The sequence below is a fragment of the Acanthaster planci genome, linkage group LG08, assembly GCF_054643075.1.
Source record: "Acanthaster planci isolate LZ-2023a linkage group LG08, COTS_SCS, whole genome shotgun sequence".
In the NCBI taxonomy this organism is placed as follows: Eukaryota; Metazoa; Echinodermata; class Asteroidea; order Valvatida; family Acanthasteridae; genus Acanthaster; species Acanthaster planci.
The window spans coordinates 15,928,167-15,949,210 of NC_141784.1; the positions used below are offsets into that span (position 1 = coordinate 15,928,167).

General features: G+C 39.4%; 1 protein-coding gene across 4 annotated transcripts in view; it reads left to right on the forward strand.

Moving 5' to 3' along the window:
- LOC110979996 (ubiquitin carboxyl-terminal hydrolase 8-like) overlaps positions 1-21,044 on the forward strand; it is a 148,445-nt gene that overhangs the window by 37,864 nt on the left and 89,537 nt on the right. For all 4 annotated transcript variants that reach the window (XM_087140218.1, XM_087140217.1, XM_087140216.1 and 1 more), the window contains exons 6-7: positions 12,638-12,797; positions 17,278-17,440. In XM_087140218.1, coding sequence (XP_086996344.1) covers positions 12,638-12,797; positions 17,278-17,440 — 323 coding nt within the window. The remainder of the gene's footprint in view (positions 1-12,637; positions 12,798-17,277; positions 17,441-21,044) is intronic.

Sequence of the window (21,044 nt, forward strand, 5' to 3'; positions counted from 1 at the left end):
GCAGGGCCCAGCAGCTCTCAGGAGCTCGTACTTTTATTCAAGGCTTTGATAAGTTCGGTCACCCCAGCTATAAAATAAGTTCGGTCACCCCGGCTATAAAAGAAGTTCGGTCACCCCAGCTATAAAAAAGTCACAATTCACCGGCCGATGATGGCCTAAACTTTTCAACTGACAGCCCCAAACTTTTTTAAGAAACGGCCAGCAACTTTTTTTTTTTATAGTAAAGTTCCGATCTCGGAGTCCCCGGCCCCAAATATAAGGCCTATGGCTCCGTTACCGGAGCCCCCGGCACGAAGTGGTTAGATGAATCACCAAGAAGGTACGCACTCACTACGCCTTGGCCTCCAGACAAGACAGATGTTCCTTGGAGCTTTGGCCTCTGGGATTAACCCAAAGATATCCCATCAGTGTTGTAGTCGAGACCTGGGAATCTGAGACCAAAACAAGGAGGACCAAGACCTTAATGTGCAAGACCAAGACCGAGACCTGACCATCCGAGACCTTGAAACTTTATGTTTAAAACGCATAATTCAAGTAAAAGCAGAACCCAAACAAAATGAATACAACAGCACAATGGGATACTATGTCATGTTTAAAGGAAGCATTTTATTTAAATGCTTGTTTTGCATCGTGCATGTATGTGTTGACAAAGCAGCACAACATAAGAATAAATCTTCAAAGAAATATTTTGGGGACAGAAAGAAAACTTTAATGATGAATGCTTTAGTTATTATTCATGAGGGCGTCCGTGCAGCAGGCCTAGATCTTTACCGGGGCCACCGCGGCCATTGGCCGCGTGCCCTTCCAAGTTGGCCGTAATGCCCTTCCAAAAATCTCACATCGCGCAGCCATCTTGGCCAGCGTGCCCTTCCTCCTTAGCAGCCGGCTGTATGTGTAATGAGAGTGTACCATGTAATCCATTGCATGCAATGAGATTCCGAATTGAAGCAAAATCAACCTTTTGGGCTGCGTTCAAGTGAGCTACTCGTGCTTAACCCGAGTATTATCCTGAGCGCACGAACGGCAGGAGTACCGTCCTCGGGTCAGCGAGAGTATACTCCCCATCACAGAGGATAGATCAGGAGTATATACGTATACGCCTGACCCGAGTGTAATGCGCGCGCATCCACGCTCAGGTTATCGGGAGTAACCGCGTGAACGCAGCCTTGGATACAGTGTTGTAACCAAGTCATTTTTTTCCAAGTCAAGTCCCAAGTCAAATTTTAGCAAGTCAAGTCTAAAGTCATTTTTTTTACAAGTCAAGTCCCAAGTCAAATTTTAGCAAGTCAAGTCAAGTCTCAAGTCATTTTTTTTCAAGTCAAGTCTCCAGTCAATTTTTCTAAATAATGTTTAATTTTATAATTTTTTAATGCTATTTGTCTTACACACTGCACTTCTTTTTTTGTCGAAGTTTCAAAATTTTTGACCCATAAATCACCACTTTCGGAGTAGACATGGTGTTCAGTCGCCATGTGTTGGGCATAGAATCTGACATAAGAGATTGTGAATTCACCGTTCCAGGTTGGTGCCTGGATTGGTGATGGTACATGTTGTTATTATGCAGTCTTCGCACGCCTAGTGGTAAACCACTTAACAGTATACAGTGACGTGGGCTCTGTAGAAAGACCATTCTTTACAGATGTAATCAGACTACGCATAGGCCTATGCCCTGGGCCCACACAAACTTCATGCAGCTCGCACGCGCCATGCATGACATATGCATGATGTGCGGTGGTGCCAGTGGAGGAACGCGACACCACACGTGGTTCTTTTTTAGTTTGTATTTTTATTTATTTTAAGAAAAGATTTAATGTCAACAAGTCATTTTTTTCAAGTCGAGTCAAGTCTTGAGTGTTTTTTTTTTCAAGTCGAGTCAAGCCTCAAGTAATTTTTCCCCAAGTCAAGTCTTGAGTCTAAAAAATAGTCACTCAAGTCCGACTTGTCCGAGTCAGCGACTCGAGTCAACAACACTGCTTGGATATCATTATCAGCACTGCACTGGTGAGCAGCCTATTTTGAATGCAAATTTGCACAACTAAGACGGAAACCAGGCGAGCGCTTACTGTGTTAAGAATAAGTTTTGACCATTCGTTAGGGCTAGGCCTATATCTCAAAATCTTGTCGTCGCAATCGCACGATCGTATAAAGAAACGCTAAAAGGATGTTTTCTTACGGCAGGGCTCAAAGTGCCAGAAGCTTGAAAACCTGTTTTCCAGAAAAAGTAGGTGTCAAGTATTTACAAACTTGTAAACTATGGCAAAGTCGGCACTCTGTCTTGACTCGAAAAAATAATGACTTTGAAATGCCTTGACATGTGCTGCTTGCCGACTTACGTGGCGTTCTGCCTTAGAAAATACCATCCATATAATTCATTGCACCAGTTTAATTGCTTTGATCTGCCCTGGTTTATTTCTATCTCCGTTGTCGTTTCATGTCTATACTCGCCTCTTCACTGAGAATACAAGGACCCATACTTTGTGAGCTACCTCCAGCTCTACATTGTATCCAATGGTCTGCTCCTTTCTCCAGTAGACCCTCATCATTCCACACGGTCTTCCTCACTTTCAGTGCGTCCTCGCCTACCCTCCTCCGGGGTATGGTGCTACTCCGCATGTGTTGCTAGTGTTTGGGTGGGTTGAGTGCAGTGTGGGAAGAGTCTGCTAACAAATACCAACCCAAACAGTTGTGGCCTTCCCGTCCTCATGCTCTGAAAAAGAAGGATGAACATGGCGGTGGCGCTGCTATGCATCAGGTTTGGAGCATTTTGTTTTTAGAGATATTTCACTCATTTTGCTGAAGAGTTTGTTTTTCCCTAGGAGCATGTTTTCGCACCAGATATCACTTTCAATGTGGAATTTTGGGGGCATTGCCAAAAAGCTTCACAGTTTGGGTTAAGAACAGATACAGACATGTACATGTACTTCTCAAATGAGAGCACAGGACACTGTGGAGGATTTTCTGGTGTTTTATACATTCTCCCTCCAAGACTTCATCATCAGTTCGATGGTTTTTGGTCAGACGTAATGATTATAGTAGCATCCGTTTTTATCGCGAAATCATTTTTAGCTTTTTCACGGAGAGATTTTCGTGACCTCTGTTACACATATGCAGCATTATGTCAATGAAAACTTTATTCTCAGAGATGCCACTTTTCAGATTTTAATCGGAAATCCGACTTTTTGGTATTTTTTCCTCCAAATCCGATTCTTTTACATTTCTCCCTTCAATGTTTTAACATTGACAGAACTAGATAAAGAAGAAAAGACTGGAAGCAAATCTATGATGCGCATGTGTCCTGACTGGGTTCTTAATCTTGAGCACAGTGCTTACGTCAGTCATATTGTGGAGCGAAATACGAAGGACAGCGTTGAGTGGTGTCGTCAGTGACTGGAAATATGTTGAAATATTGACCTTTAACACGTACTATATTGATGCATGCTCATGCCTCATGTGCGATGCATGAACGTACACAACAAACGTACATTGTATTGTACGTTGGATGATAAACACGTGGATCGACTTCATGTTCGAGGGCCGACAAAATGCAGCATCTAATTGTCAACAGAAATGAGGATTTTCATGATATTGAAAGAGATGTCAAGGACAAATTTCAGTGGAGATAGCTCGAAGAAAAGGATAACAATCAGAGCGTGAAATTACGGTTGGACATCGGACATTTTCTGACTCCGAGCACTTATTGTGTTTGTCCGAACAAAATAAAAAAATGCTCGGACGAATTGTCCGACCAATATATCAATAACAGCTCCTAAAATATCAACACAATATTTGGGATTATGGCATCAATTTATTATTAGTTTGTATTAGAATTACGCCCAAGATATCAATCAGGGCTAATCGCTCATCACCGGCCCATGTCACCTAGTGCCACACACAGACATGAAATCGCCCCTTACAATTCTTTACGCGCTGTTCCAGTGGTGAAAACACGTTTGCGAAACTCTGTGCATTGAACGAAGCTGCTCTGGTTCCCGCCGCGCCGCACCCATAAAAAGAATGTGTCATGCAAATGTAGCAACCAATAGCAGTCTGCACTGTACGTGTACTGAATGTGCTGTACATAACCACTCTTCATCAGCTGTACGTGTCAGGCCGGAAAGACATCCATTGCTATGTTGCAAGAAGTTTTCTGCAAGTTAATTCTCAGAACTTGGTCTCTTATTTATGTATGTATTTTCTGTGTTCATGAGAAATTTGAGGTTGTTCTGCTCATTTTAGCACCCGTTGGTCTAGATGCATCACGTATGCTTACCACGCGATACATGAACATTGTTGGCCAGTTTGCCATTGTGATTTCCAGAATTGTTCATAATTTTCTTGTGAATTGCCGTATGCAGTAATTTTAACATAGATTAAGACAGGTGTTCTTCACTTTTTGAGATACTGTTAGAAGCTTTCCTCCCTACTGATGCCATTCAATCAGCACAAAATTGCCCCCAAACAAAAAAAATGTTTCGACCTACCGATCCAATTTTTGAGAGGCATGCACAGCACAACATTGTTACATGTATTTTTTTGGCCTAATAAAAGACTGCATGATGTATGCAGTAGGCCTTAGTTAAATAAATCTGTGGCAAGTGTCGATCCAATTCGATCAAGCAAATTTATGACATGGCCTGCCCTGATCGGGCAAACTAAAAAAAAAAGTACATATTTTTAAAGTAAAAAACAGCAGGTTAGCCTGCATGTAGGCTGCAACTCATTTCTGTGATCGACCAGCGATGATCAAGAAAGAACCTTTTTGTTTTTATAGGCGACTACATGATAAAGATGCTCGTTGTGTACATGTACACAGACCCATGCATGAATACGTAATACTGTGGATATGTTGATCTTCAGATTTTTTTGGCATAGGCTAGTGGCATCTCTGTATTCTGTGTTTTCTGATCAAGAGCATCATAGTTCTGAAGTTTCTCTATATCCTCAGTATGGATCGGCTCTTTGTGTTGAACAGTACCCATGCCTTCGGTTTTTAGTATCATCATCATGCTTGCTAACATGTCATTGGCATCTGGAAAGGTTTGGTCTTTTATAATGTCAAACTGGCAGAGTTTCTTGAAGTGTTTTTGCAAACCTAATCTCAATGCCTGCATGGACTTATTTGCATAGAAATTTCCCAGTGCTGTTCGTACCTCAGTATAAAATCTTCTGAGAAACTTGTCAAGTTCAGCAGAAGAATATTGCTCAACCTCAAAAAAGTCCAATCTTTTTACAACACAGTAAGTTTTGAGTGTTTCCACCACATTTTGGACAACCCTTTTAGTGGAGGAGGCATCGTTGTTGTCCACAGTTTTTTCCAGTTCGACATCGCTCAGCTGAGGAAAATGCAGATTGTCTTTTACGTGTGCCGCCATCTTTTCATATGAGTTGCATACCGTTGCTAGGCTGGCGCTACCATACATGTAAGTGCACAGTACACCTGGGCTACAGTTACTGGACTTTCTGCTACTGCGGATGCATTTTAACTGTCGCCAGGTTTAGAGGGTAAATAGGGCGACAGATAAAAATGCATGTGTATTTACTCCTTGCGTGAATGATTGGGTGTGTACAGCAAAAATAGCAGCTGGTGTGTAACCGTGAATGCACCAAAGAGAGTTTGGCAATCTGTCATGAATATGTATGAGGTATAGTGATAACCAGTGGATACCAGCATCTCTGAACTTTGAACAATACCTGTGTCCAGTTGGCAAACACTCTGCAGTTAGGACATGGTCATAAACCTTCATAGCTATCATTTATGAACCAATAGCGAACAATTTTCTCTGCAGCCTAAACATCTTTTGATTACCAAGGTCGGATGTGCGTTCGTGACTTTTTGCCCACAATGACTAGCAGTCATTGTGGGCATCAATATTTCCCATTATGTCTCAGTGTTTTAACCCCTTCACAGCGGGATGTTTTTACCGTAACCTACCTGGCTGCCGGGTTTATTTTTCCAATTTTGCTAACGGCAACCGCAGATGCCTAGATTGGCCACCAGGCCTATCTGCCAAGTTTGCTGGGTCACACCCTGGCTCTGTGTAGTCACAAACCCTGCTCGGGTATGTGGATCCCGTTCAACAAAATATCAGGTACCCAGCACTTGCCTTGCCCACGCAACAACACCAATTACCCAAGGACACTTGGTCACAGCGGAGAGTGCAGCGCCTGCTAGGTTCACACCGTCTATGCTTGCTTTTAGCGGGCACCGTGGCTCGTGTGCCCGCTTCCCAGTAGTCCATGCATGCCCAGCATCAATGCCCAGCCCCAACTCGAACATTGAGTGCACATCACAAGTTTATATTTCAGCTAATACGCAGTGAAGATTTCCCGTAAAATTCCCCTAATGTTTTTATTTTATGCAAAGTTTGCTCATAATTGTCTTGCACATTTCTAATTTTTTTTTGCAAGTTCCGTTCAAATCTCCTTTCCGAATGTAATGATATATATAAACAGCCCCTTCTAAGTAAAGTTTGAACCATCCCATGAAAACTATCTTTCCAAACTAATTCTCCCCATAATTATAAAATAAACAGACACAAGAAAAACATAAGACAAAGTTTTCTCACTTTTCTTTTTCTGTTGACGACTTGTCATTTCTTTTTTTCTCTCTTCTCATATTTACAATCACTTTATTTTTTCTTCAAAATTTTATTTAAAAAAAAGAACTTTCCAGTAAAAAACTTAGCCAAAAAAAACCCCTCAGAGTAGTTGCATTACACGATGTCTTGACACAGGAAGAAATTCTTGTACAAAATTGTACATGAATACGTAATTGATTCAAGTATAATAAACCTTGAAGGATTTGCCTCAAAATTCATGTACTATTTCTTTGAATACAGGAAACTTTACGTAAATAAGCAATCGATTCAAATGTAATAAACCTTGAAACAAGGAGCAGCGCAAAGTGGAACTTGGCTAATTTCACACATCAATTTAGTCACTGTTCTTTTACCATTTCTAGAACGAACATCATAAAATTTCATGTACTATTTCATTTATGAGGTCTTGGAGTACAGGAAACTTTGCATAAATAAGCAATTATTCAAGTGTGATATTCCTTGAAACAAGGAACAGTGCAAAGGGGCACTTCACAAATATCACACATCGCATTTCTAGAACAAACATCAAACCGTTTGTATAATGTAGCTCGCTTTCAGGTTGGGGGAATTTCTACAGCAAAATGTCTTCCTATCAGTCTACCTGGACCAGGAAGACGGGTTGGTCTACCTCTAGATCAATACACTGGCAAATTTGGTGCACAAAACTCTAAAGTTTCACTCACCAACATGTGTCTAAATGTCAAAAAACTGTCAGTGCCACCAATTTCCTTATACACAAGATAAGAGTTTACAAGAGCAACATCAAGCCAAAAAAGAACAGTTTCTTATATCATTTGGTTGATTTTCTGACTGAACGGTGTGACGATGCCAGCTGGTCTGCAATGTCCACACCCTTCACCCCCTCGTTGTAGTCGAGTACACACTTGGGTTTCTCCAAAGCGATGCCATCATGGTTCTGCTTGCCGGTGTCAGCCATCACGGCTGTGTGCATCATGGACATCATATGGACATCTTTTTTGTCTCGCCAGACCAAGGCAAGCAAGCCTTTGTCGCTGAACAACATCACCTCTCTCAAGTTTCAAGGAGCACAAGTCCTTGGGCATGTCTTGACAATTGCTTCTCACCGTCCCAACGACGTTGGTCTTCTGGTCGTGTAGTTTCAGGTAGGCATGTCCATATGTGGCCTTACCACATACAGACATGCCTACCTCACCTGTTTTGTATAGTAAATTACATGTAGTTTGGTTCCTGACAGCGAATATCATTTTAAACTGCTAATATTGTCTCTATTCACTCAACAGTAAGATTGGTACATATAGTTGACCTTGAGTGAATGGGATACACGTAGTTTTATAAATTATTCACGTAAATGTAATACTGTAATTAATCTTGTGAAAGTTTGATCGTGCGATGACAAAAGGTGCCAATGCTTATTTTTCAGATCAATAAAAAAAAATGACTCATGCATAACAAAATTACTCTCAAGAACTTTATTTTTTATAGCTGTAATAATTGAATTAAGCAAATACTCTTATAACTTCACCCTAACACTCCTCAGTCCTCCAACAGGTGAAGGATTGAGGAGGGTTAGGGTTAATGTTTAGAGATTCCATTACATCAGCTCACTGAATGTGAAAATAAAGTAGGTGTATATCACGATGGCAAAAACACATCAACCAATTGAACTGTAGCAGCGCCTTTCAGATTAGCACTGTTCCTTTAATGCGCTTTATATTCATGGTTCAAAGGTCACACTTTGCCCTGCGCTTTTGTACCTGTATCACACACGTGAAGTTGTCAGTACATGCTCAGAATTGTGGATTGTTCGCTGTTCATATCCTAGGATTACAGGCTATGATCATCACTCTTGTTAAGTACTAGGTTTTATGATTCTCTATCTCAGCACTGCAATCATTTGACTTGAGTTTGGAGGACTTTAGTGGGTGCTTTGTGACTGAACTGTTGTCATGTTTGTGTGAATTGTCACGAGCGTTGTTTACAACCTCGCCCCGTATTAACGGTGCTATAGTTTCATCCCAACTTGCATGGACTTGGCATTACCCATTTGTATGAACAGGCCTAACTTGTGGAACTCTTTGCCTGTGTTGAATAAACTTGGAGTAGAGCATTGCATTTACACTCTCTACAGAACCTTTTACCCACCCTACGCAAATGTAGACCCATGTCACCAGTCGTGAAATACGGAGTAGATTGGGTATACTATAACAAATAGAAAAAGTTGCAGTCCCATCTGAAACAGTAATATACGCCATGCATTATTATTTTACTGTTCTGTATGTACGGGGTTGGGAAGGGTTACTAGTAATCTTCTTTAAGTTTCAAAGAACCCAATATCATGATTGTTATAATTGTTATGAAAAATTGAGATTGAGATTGAAAGACCTGTGAGCTAGATAAAAGTCTCTTTCAGTAACCCGGTTGGCATATGAAGAAAGGTTAAGGCTGAACACTGTCTTAGTGTCCCATTGTTGCAGAAGGACTATTTTCTCTGTTGACTTGCCAGCTGGGCTGCTTTAGGAATAGTTTGTCCAGCCATTCACTGTTTTGACACTGTTACGTGCGACTAATTCAAAAGAACCAAAATGAAATAGGGCACGACAGAGATGAACATGACAGCATAGAAAAGGAAACCAGCAACTATGTTTACAGAAATTTTTTCAGTTTACATACCAAAAATAATAAAGAAATTAAATCTGGGTTTCTATTTGTTTATAAAATTAAATAATTACTAATAGGTTGTTGTTGAGAACTTGATTGAGTGCGTGCTGTCAAGTTGACTATTGGTATTCTGTGGCGGAGGGACAACTCCGGCACAGCTGGCTGAAGCACTGGCTGGTGCACCTGGTTGGTCTGATCCAGGTCATCTTGGGTTGAGCCTCAGAACCGGTCTGGTCCCAGGCCATCTAGGAAGAGCCTCAGAACCAGTCTGGTCCTAGGCCATCTAGGAAGAGCCACAAAACCAGTTGGTTTGGGCCATCAACTTGAAGGAGAGAGAGAACAGCGGAGACTCGCTGTCTCTACATGCAATGCATGTGGCAAGCCGTCAACGTGAAGGAGAAGAGCACAGCGGTGGCACGCTGTATTTGCAGGCAGTGTATAGCTGTAGGGCAAATTGGACATTGGCTGGAGTGATGAAGGTTGGCGACACCCATCAGTTGAAAAAAGAACAGAGCCCCGGGCTGGACGGGTGGCTGTGGTGTGATGAGTGCACCCAAGCATGGTACAACCCACTTCTTAAATACATATGCACCCAGAAAATAATACAAGGGCCATTACATAACCGGTCAGCCCACTGGGCAACATCTTAACAAAAGAATACTGGGTACAAAACACAATACATAGGGTCTGCTGCAGAACAGGTTAGACTTAAAATACCACAAATGTCTCAACAAAGAGTTAAATAAAAACAGCAGGCGAATTATAAAGGAAGAAATGTCCCATCTGTAACAACACACACGTGCATGTACACACAAGTACATTAGTGGAAAAGAAAAATATCTAAAACTCTCTGATATGAATAAATCCTTTGTTGTTCCTTTGTGTGCCAGTCCTCTGGTCGTAAAATGTATAGCCAGTAATTTTTTTTTTAGAAACATACACAAAACACAAGATGTTTATATTGCTTCCATGATCAGGCCAGGGACCAAATTACAATCTAGTGACGATGCCAGACTATGCATACGCCTCGCTATTGTGTAACAATGATGAAATTTTTGAGCTATTTTTGGATCCCATTTTGCAGATGACATCGATCTCTTTTTCGGCCTAGAACTTCACTACAAATTGCTTGGATTGATCATATTTACAGGAAATGTGCTACCCCCGATCATAACCACTTCATGGCGGGGCATTTTTCAATATTGATGATGCTGGGCCGGCATAATTATCATTTTTTCCATTTTCAAAATTCTTCAAAAATTCATCATTTCATTTAACGGACGTTTATAGCCGCACAAAGTAATCTTTAGGCACTACTCTAAGTTGACAGGTGACCTTCACTGATGCCCGAGTATTTCAGCCAGGTCTGCAGCGTTGTAAAAGGAGCCCAGATTGTGCAGTGTTATGTAGCTTTCTTTTGTTCACGAAACTGTCTCAGTGCACTGCTGTCCTCTTTTCAATAGGGGCCAGATTAGCGTGCAGTGGTGGTGGAGCGCTTTTGTCCCCGGTGGTAATCCGCTCGCTCTAAATGCCCCAAACCCTGGTATACGGTTTCAAAACAAGGCTGGATTAGCACCCCTTTGAGAGTGAAAAATGTCGATAATGCCCAGCAGCCTGGTCTTTTGTTTGGAGTACGGTCTTTCGTTACAGGGCCCTGTTTCCTTTGTCCGAGTGCGGAGACCCCGGCCACGCATATAAAGCATACGTCTCTGATTCCGGAGTCCCCAGCAGGAATTGGTTAATGAAACTTTCCTTTCATGTGGTATCTCTAAAAGCAGATTGAAGAGATTTTTCAGTCAAAGCTCACACCGGAGGTGTTGAAATTTTGTGGGTTGGCTTGTTTAATTGTGCCGATGAAAACATTTATGCAAAAACATTTACGCAAAAAAAAGAAAGTTTTGCCGAAGTTTACATTATGCATGAAAATGTTGCCATTCAAAATTTCCATTGATTCACTGTAGCAAATTATATGTTTACCGTCGCAATTTTTCAAAATAGCCATTAGAAATAGTTTTGCCATAGATTCCAATGGTAACGGCAATTTGCCATGTCATGCGTGTTGACCCTGCAAAAGGTACAGTGCAATCATTGAAAAAAGTTAATGTGAAAAAAGTAGATTTTTGCCGAAGCTTACCTCGTGCCTGAAAATATTGCCTGACAAATCTCCATTGATTTACTGTGGCAAATTTTATAATTATCGTGGAGATTTATCAAAATAACAATCGGAAATAGTATTGCCATAGACTGAAAGGGCAACAGCCAAGAAGGCCACGTTGGCTGCCGGCATGTTTAAGTTTTCTCATCTCGTTATTTTCCCAATGGCGGCATGTTTAAGTTTTCAAATCCTGTTATTTTCCCAATCTCATGAGAAAACTGACATCAGTATCAAGTGACCTGATAAAAATGACGTCATCGTCGCTTGAAAAGGCGACATAAGCAGAAACAAGCAACATCACTAAATTGTGGTTTGGTCCCTGACCTGATGATGTACAAGTTGTATGTACTCTTCTGTGCTGCTTTGCTTGTTTTGGAAAATGTAATAAAAATTCTGTTGATGTATTTCATTTTCATTCCTTCTCAGAGCATGTAATTACTGTGTTTTGCCTTATGCTGCTCAACTAAATCACTGCTCAGAAAGGGTTTTATGGGAAGTGAACATGTGTGGGAATCTATGCTTCATTCATGCATCAAAGATGACAACTACCATGTACACGTAGACTCTATAACTCTTTAGCATTATCATAAAAAGCCTCCCAAATTTAATAGCCTTAACCTGCAGTAAGGCCATAAAAAGTAATTTAAAATGGTACAAATTACATGTACAATTCCGAGTCTAGTCTATTCCCATCATACTGTATTCCCCGCCACTGTGTCTGCATTCCCCTGGTGTGCTGCTGACCCACACCACATGCACAATGACTTTACCACGTGGGGACCAAGGTAGGCTGCATCAGAATGATTTGGCTGTAGCCTCAAATTACACACAAATCCATGAAAACTGTCTGCAGCCACTTCCATAGACACATGCATAAATTCCAGTCACAATCAATTAATTTGCACATGGCTTCTTATACTGGTACTTGCATGTGATCAATGTGTCCAACGTCTAAAAAGGATTTGTAATGCAAGTTGCAACAAGGCACAGAGGCAAATGGGTCTGGGAAGCAATCGCACTTTATTGTCGTCAATGCCCACTTTTTGAGGACACTACAGCAAGTGAAGAGGGAAACCACAGCTCTTGCTACAGTCGCTATTGTTTAGATCCTCATAAGAGTAAAAGCGTTATCTTTATTAATAAGGAGTCAATCCAAATCATGTACCAGTATCTTTAACATTTCCAATTTTGTATGATTCAACCCGCTAATTTTTCTTGGTCTGTCATCCATTCTAAATGTTAGGGCAAGATGGTGGGATGACTGCTTGCCAACTGTACAGGCTGTTTGAGGATAGCACAAAGAAGATTCTCGTAATTGATGTAAGATCAAGTGAGCAATACAAGTTTTCACGTATACAGAATGCACAGGTCATCAACGTTCCTGAAGAAGTTATCAAGCCTGGGTGAGTATAATGACATCTACCGTACCAGGTTGTATCGTACAAGTGTTGTCAGTTTACATGTTGGCACAATGTGTTGAGTGTGTGCATGTACTTCAGTGGGGCGTTGTTGCAGACATGAGCATGTTTCTGTGGACCAACAGATTACAGCTTTCAGGAGAAAGAAACCTGGTAGCCCTTAAAAATGATACGATATTGATGGCAGTTGTTGAAAAGTAAATTGAGTAAAATCATTAGCTGCAGAAATGTGCTCAAATTGAATAGGTATTTGGGCAGAAGAGGATGAAGGAAAACTAGAGGTCTCTGTCTGTACAACAGAAGAGAGGGCTTTTTCAGTCAATTCAAGTTATTTCCTATAAACAAGACATTTTCTTGCTCTGGCTATTCAGTATTGCATCATTACGTATCCTGGTGAATATATTACGGGTTTGCCCTAAGTCCGACAAGTGCATTTTCTTAACCTTTGTATACTTTAAGTGTTTGTGAGACAATCTCAGACTCATGCGGGTGGGGCTGTAACCACGGAGGAAGGAAACCTACATGTACTTGCTCAACCTTAAGTGCAGATACATGTACATGTATCTTGGATCAACTGGCCGGTGGGAAGTACGGCAATCTTCTGCAGTTTATTTTATGCGTATAAGGTTCGGTCTCAGTTTGTCATAGTTATTAATTCCATTTGTAAAAATAATCATCTATTTTCTGCATGTGGATATTAATTTACATTGTAATTCATTTGGCAAGGTTCAAAAAGAAGTGTCTGTTATTCTTACAAAGTAACATTAACTTAGTGTATTGAAATGCAAAAAACCTAGAGATTTCACAGGTGTTAAAAAAACATGGGCTGTGTTGGCATTTTTCGGGAAGCAAACTATGAAAATATCACAACAGATAGAAAACATTGACACGTCATAAACCACTTTGTGCCGGTTGGATTTCTCTCGAATGGGATGTGACGGCGGGACCTTTTCTAAATTTTCCGTTTTCAAAATTCTTTAAAAATTCATGTGTTCATTTACTGGACATTTACACCCTCAAAAACAACTCTGTGGTGGCTATTCTATTCTGTCAGGCAACCTTCATTGACGCCCGAGTATTCAGCCCAGGCCTGCAGCCCTGTAAAAGAGAGCCCAGAATTGTGTGGTGTTGCATAATTTCCTTTGTTCCGGTGAATGCCAGTAGCCTCTTTTCATACGCAGCTGGATTAGCAAGCAGTGGCACTGTGTCGCTCATCGATGGGGCCCTGGAGCACTTTTGTCCACGGTGCTAATCCACGGGCACGCTATGCCCAAAATAGTGGTAAACTGTTTAAAAACAGTGCCGGATTACCTTCAAAAAATGGAAGTTGAAAAATGATGGCAATTCCCAGCAGCAGGTCCTTTGTTCTGAGTACAGTCTTTTGTTACACAGACCAGCTCTTTTGTCCGAAACTAGGCACCCAGGCTCTGTGTGTAAACACACGGTGCCCGAAACCAGAGTCCCTGGCGGGAAGTGGTTAAGGATACATAATTTGCTCAGATTGACCCGAGTTAGTGGCTGTTGAAAATTGTGTGCAAAACCTATAGTGGAAAATTAAATATTCAAAAATCAATAACAAATTAGGTACTGATGTCATCATGAGGTAATAAATTAAGCAAAATATTTTTGATCAGGGTCTTTGTTGCCTGTAACTTTGATGATGATCAAGCATTTCAAAGTTACCAAAATGGTAGCTTGAAAGCGTGTACAAAGTCAATGGAACGAATAAATATTGAAAAATCCCCAAAAAAATCAGAACAAAAAGAATGCCTTTTTGGCAAAGTTGTGAAAAAGCCAAAAAGAAACTGGAAATTTTGTCTATCTTATGGACAAAACAAATGGCTTTTTCACATTTGTCAGCTTTGAAATAAAAATGTTATTGTCACACTGTACTGCTTAAAAATATGGGCCCTTTTTGCAATCTATTCACTGCAAATAACTATCCCTTAGTCTTGCAGATACATTTTGATCACAAATTTGAAAGCAGTGCTCGTGTTTTACGGAGCGCGGTAGATTAAAATGTTTGTAAAGAAATCAACACCAAATTCAATATCACTAGAAAGAGAGAAACAACAGACTGTCCATGACAGGGACAAATATAAAAAAAGCCAAATTTTAAGATTGGAGATAAGTAATTTTTTTCTGAATTTCCAAAACTGCTAAAAATACTATTACTTCAATTTCTGTTCAATAAACAATCATTTGATTTTTGAATCAGCTCTATCTCTTGTAAAAATGATTTTATCGCACACCCTCCACAATATCTGGGCCAGCACTGAGATGGCACCAGACAATCCTAGACAGTTGCAATGTAGACCACTGATGAACATGACCGAGAGCAAAAAGTCGTGGCCGCGTTGCTAACAGTTAGGAAAATGTGATTGCTAGAGAGGAGATACTTCTGTGACACACTGCCAGCATTGCCATTGCCGATAGTAGAAACGGTACGTTTCCGGTGTTTTGGGTGGTTTTTTTCTGACACTGCTATTGTGTTAATCACACTTTCAACAAAAATTAAGCAAGAAAATAACATTTGGCAAACGGATCTGAGAAGAATTAGATTTAAATGCACATTATGAAATTAATGTCATTTGTCACCTGATGATGTCATCATCACGTGATGAATATTGGTCTATAATACTTCCCTTTCAAAATACCTGCAAAGTTTCAAAGCAGTTGGACATCTACTTAAGGATATATTGGTTAGTGAAGGATTCACGTGACTTATAACACGACGTCATTATCACAGATGTCATTTTGCGTCTGTAACATTTCCCGTTCTAGCTATCTGCAAGTTTTGACCAAATCTGACATACACTTCCGATGATAGGGTACACCTGTAATGTCACATAACTTGTTACCTGATGACGTCATCATCACATGATGTAAATTTTGGTCTATTTATACGACGTTCCTTTCTAGCTATCAGCAAAGTTTCAACCAAATTGCACATGTACATTGTACTTCATGGAAACCTAGGGCTTTAAAAGATGCACCTTAATGTCACTTGACTTGTCTCCTGATGATGTCATCATCACATGAGGTCAATTTTGGTCTTAAACACTACCCTTTCAAGATATCTGCATTGATTCAACCCAATCAAACACGTACTTCAGGAGATATAGGGCTTTGAAAAATGCACCTTTCATGTCACATGGCTTGTCTCCTGATGACGTCATCACATGAGGTCAATTTTGGTCTGTAACACTTCCCTTTCTAACTATCAGCAAAGTTTCAACCTAATCGGACATGTACTTCGAGAGATGTAATGCTTTGAAGTTTGTGCCTTAAATGTCATGTCACATGACACATGATGATGTGATTATGATGATGTTCGTGGACCCTTGTTGGTGGACTAAAACACTGTGTCTAACTTTTGGTCAGTCAGATCAATAAAAGTACTCAAATCTGGCTGTTGAAAAATGTGTACAAAGCCTGTGATAAATTTTATGATAAATCATCTGACGACTTCATCATGAAGTCATGCTTCGACATGCATCTATGTTATAGGGGCTTTGCTTGAGGCAACTTTGATGAAGATTCAGTCTTGCTAAGGGACGAAAATCCTCCATAGAATAACTGTGTACAAAAGAAATAGGATTTTCAGAGAAGAACAAGCTGGAGAACAAATCAGGACAAAAACAATGCCTCTTTGGGCAAAATTTAAAAAAAAAAAAATCAGGACAAAAACAATGCCTCTTTGGGCAAAATTTAAAAAAAAGAAAATCAGGACAAAAACAATGCCTCTTTGGGCAAAATTTAAAAAAAAGAAAATCAGGACAAAAACAATGCCTCTTTGGGCAAAATTTAAAAAAAAAGAAAATCAGGACAAAAACAATGCCTCTTTGGGCAAAATTTAAAAAAAAGAAAATCAGGACAAAAACAATGCCTCTTTGGGCCAAATTTAAAAAAAAAGAAAATCAGGACAAAAACAATGCCTCTTCGGGCAAAATAAAAAAAAAAAGAAAATCAGGACAAAAACAATGCCTCTTTGGGCAAAATTTAAAAAAAAAGAAAATCAGGACAAAAACAATACCTCTTTGGGCGAAATTTAAAAAAAAAGAAAATCAGGACAAAAACAATGCCACTTTGGTCAAAATTTAAAAAAAAAGAAAATCAAGACAAAAGCAAAGCCTCTTTGGGCGAAATTTAAAAAAAAAGAAAATCAGGACAAAAACAATGCCTCTTTGGGCAAAATTTAAAAAAAAAGAAAATCAGGACAAAAACAATGCCTCTTTGGGCAAAATTTAAAAAAAAAGAAAATCAGGACAAAAAGAATGCTTTTCACAAAGTTGGAAAAGCCAAAAATTAGAAAAAATTAAGGAAAAGCCAGTAACTGATTTTTGGAAGTCGTAATAAGTTTGAGGTTGTGTTGAGTTATGTTACATGTATACTGTTACATGTAACTACTTTTATTGGGTCTATTAAAGCTGAACGTTTAGTTTTGTTCATTACATATATGTAGAACCACCGTAACTGTGATTGCTAAAGGCCTGTCATCTGATGTCAAGGAGACCTGGAACATGCGAGGTAGCGTTGACTGTATTGTGATTCTTGATTGGAACAGTACAGCCAGAGACCTGACGAAGGGTTCAACTTTGGCAAGCTTAAAAGACGCTCTTACCAAGGTAAATGTAAATAGTGCCCCATAAGCCTTTCATTACACTGTAGGTTTGAGAGTGACAAAGATAACAATTGTCATACTTCTGTCTTCTGGATACCTTCTGTTCATTGGCCCAGACTGATCACATGACAGGGTGATATTTAACAATTGTTGACTGCTGTGGTGTGGGATATGATGTTGTGAACACCCGAGGGATGGATAGTGCCCCCAAGGTGGGCACTATTTGTGAACGTAAGAACATGCAACGTAATCTGAAGTTTGGACAGAAATACATTTGTAAAATGTGTCACGCTTGCAGGAAGCACACTTAAATTTCATGGCAGAGATCAACAAAATTAGAGATTTGTTTCTTCAGAGAGGAGAAGAGATGTGTTTGAAAGACATCTGATCCAAAATTCCCTTGAGTGTACATCCCATCAATATAATGGGAAATGGGATGGGACAGATGTCCACTTGTATTCTGTATTTGTGACCCAGTACATCATAATCAGGAATTAGTTGCTGAGACCATTTTATGTAATGGCTGAGTAAAGTGGGGATGTGGGTAGATATTGAAAAAATCGATGTGGCCATTTCTGTATATTTTGGAAGTGTGTGTGTAAAAGGTTACCATCAACACACTTGTAATGTGTACCTTTTTGAAAGCTTATGAAATTCTCTTTCAGACCATGTACATATCTCAAAAAGTCAATTTGTGACTTGCACGTATTACTGACTACAATGTACTGGGTCACATTTGTGTCCCCAATTTGAAATATGAGTTCACATTCACCGGATACCCACAAGCACATTGTGACACCAAAAGTAATCAATGCAGCCTTTTCTACCCTATGAATAGTTTTTAACACCTCTTGTTATGCCACACTCCAGCAGATCTGTTACTTATGCTATCCACAACTTTTTTGAGCCAGAAAATAACATTCAGTAAAAATGAAGGCTCACACACAACTAATGCAAGGTCTGTACATCTTACTAAGTTGCCAAGTTATAATAGTAATGATAGTTTTCACAAAGTTGCCAGGGTGGAACAGGTTAGTATTTGGCTTATTTGACTTACAAGACACTCTTGAAGAATTTGTCTATCATTTTTTGTACTGTAAGGTTGGCAGAGCTACACATTATGTCATTCTTTACTTGAGGTCTTGGTCTCATTCTCAGGCTGTCTTTTTCACAGTCTTGCTCACAGTTTTGTAGTGTTGGTCTTGGTCTCCGTCCCTAAACTCCAGATATATAACGCTGGACACTAAGTTTAAATGTTAATGATGCTGTGTTACCAGCTTGCAACTCTTGAATTTAGTTACCCATTAGGCGTTACACATTTACCACTTGTTGTTAGCTGAATTATTCCAGAGTCAGGGGTTTTCTGTATAAGGACATAAAAAACGCAATTTGAGTGTCACGAGGATGTCACATCAGTGTTTTGAAAGAAATAGTTACTAATAATTGGAGGAGATGACTTGTCAAGACATTGACAAGAAGTTCCTTAGTAAGGATTCTTTAGAATCATGTTTTCTATCACCCTTGTCACTAGGATTTACAAACTAAGTCATCATCAAGAACGTTGTTGGTACATGGTGGAGTTATTCTCAAGAAACATATATTGATTAATTTATTCAAATCATTACAGCAGTTGCCTGCCGATTAAGGATTTTTTGAAATCCTAAAAAATATATTAAATTACATAAAACCAAACGTAAAAGTAAAGTACAACTACACATGTAAAACGTGTATACTTATAAGTTCATGCTCCTTCGCTACGCTCATCCGCATGAAAAACAGTTTCATTCTATTGAGACAACCTCAATAAATCAAAGAACAAACACAATCAATTTTGATCTCAGAATTTATCAAAGCATGGGAGTGTGGTCGTGTTTCAGGCGTCGAGTAAAAGACATAGGCCTTTTTTTAAAGAAATGGAACCCCGATAAATCATGTACATAACAAAAATATATAAATATACAAAATATCAAAAGAAAATCATTCGACACATGCACAATCTCACAAATTCCACCTTGGGATTCCAGCCCTTTTGGCTCTTCAGATTCTCTGTCCGGATCATTCAGCCAAAAGTACTGTCTGGCTTTTTTTACTACCAGAACATTAACAAACCTCATTTGGGATGACCAAAAATGAACCCTTGTAAATTCAAAACTGAAAACCTTTTTTTTTTTTTTTAGCCAACATAATCCCACCTTGGGATTTAAGCCCAACTCTCTTCGGATCATCTGTCGGGAACCACTTCAAAATCTACAAATTCCGTCTTGGAAAGAGAGCATAAAATTTGATATCATTTAACCCAATACATCCAAAGAGGGAAATACATTCTGTTAAGCATTAATACATTTGCATAATTCCCAGCAAATCCCTTTCTTGGGATACAAACTTCATAACTGACCCCCGAAACGTTTATCAAAAGAGATTTTTTTGGGGGGGAGTGTAATACCATAAAATTTCAAAATACAATACGGATCTTAACTACTACAAATTTCCAGAAATACCTAGCCAAGACTCTGACCAACCATACAAAACGTGCATTATTAGCTCGGACATACTTAAACACAGTACAAATTCTACTAATTGTCAATCTCAGCCAATATTACTTGAGATTCCGCGATGACGGCTCTCACAATCTGCGGATTATCCATTTTGATTATGTGCAAGCAAGTTTATGTTAATCCGTCTTGGAATATTACACATGCAATGAACCTTGAATGATGTATTTGATTTTTCTTCCATTTTTTTTAGCTTTAGGCAGATATACTTTGTCGTTTCTTTGACTTAACTTGACTTTGACTTAACTTGACAGTAACTTGGAAATCTTTAACTTAGATTCTACACTATGCTTTTCGTATCTATTTTTAGCTTGACTCGTTCTCCATCTACCATGCATCATGATGATTTCGTCTGATACCCCTTTATTAGCCAAATGTTTGGCCCCACCTGATCTTAAATTATACAAACCATATTTCTTAGGGTCTTCTACATCTATTTGCCTCAATTCATCTAAAAACATTTCCCGGCACCGTGAATAGCTTACTGGTTTTGTTATTAATGGTGTATGAGTACCTAAGCTTGGGTGATATGACAGAAGGGTATAAGAATTATCTCCTATGTTTATGTTACGTGTTGCCATGTATTTCTTTAAAATCGTAACTGGACAGTATGCATCTTGGGTTTTGACAAATGTGTTTTGTTTCCATCTCTAAAAATGTCCGTTTTGGATCTTGGTATAAAAATACTCAAACCAGAATCATTCGGCAATTCTTCTAAAGGCTAGCTTTTAACTGTGCCATCTCTTCGTGTCTTAACAATAAAAAATATTGCAAAGCCACATAACATGCCGTTCGTAAATGAGTGAGGCTTGCTTCAGGGTGTGCAAACTTTCTAACTATGGCTTTAACCTGGTCTAACTTATTTGGTTCTTTTTGAACAGGAGGTTTGTGCAGAGATCGTTTATGAGTCAATATTATGTGCTGCACTATAGGAGAATATACAGGATTGTGTTCGACATTGATCAATGAATACAACCACTTAATAGCTGAAGATGTGATTATTATTGTACTGTCAGATTTTGTGGTTACCAATTTTTCATCAAAAAAAGGAAGCTA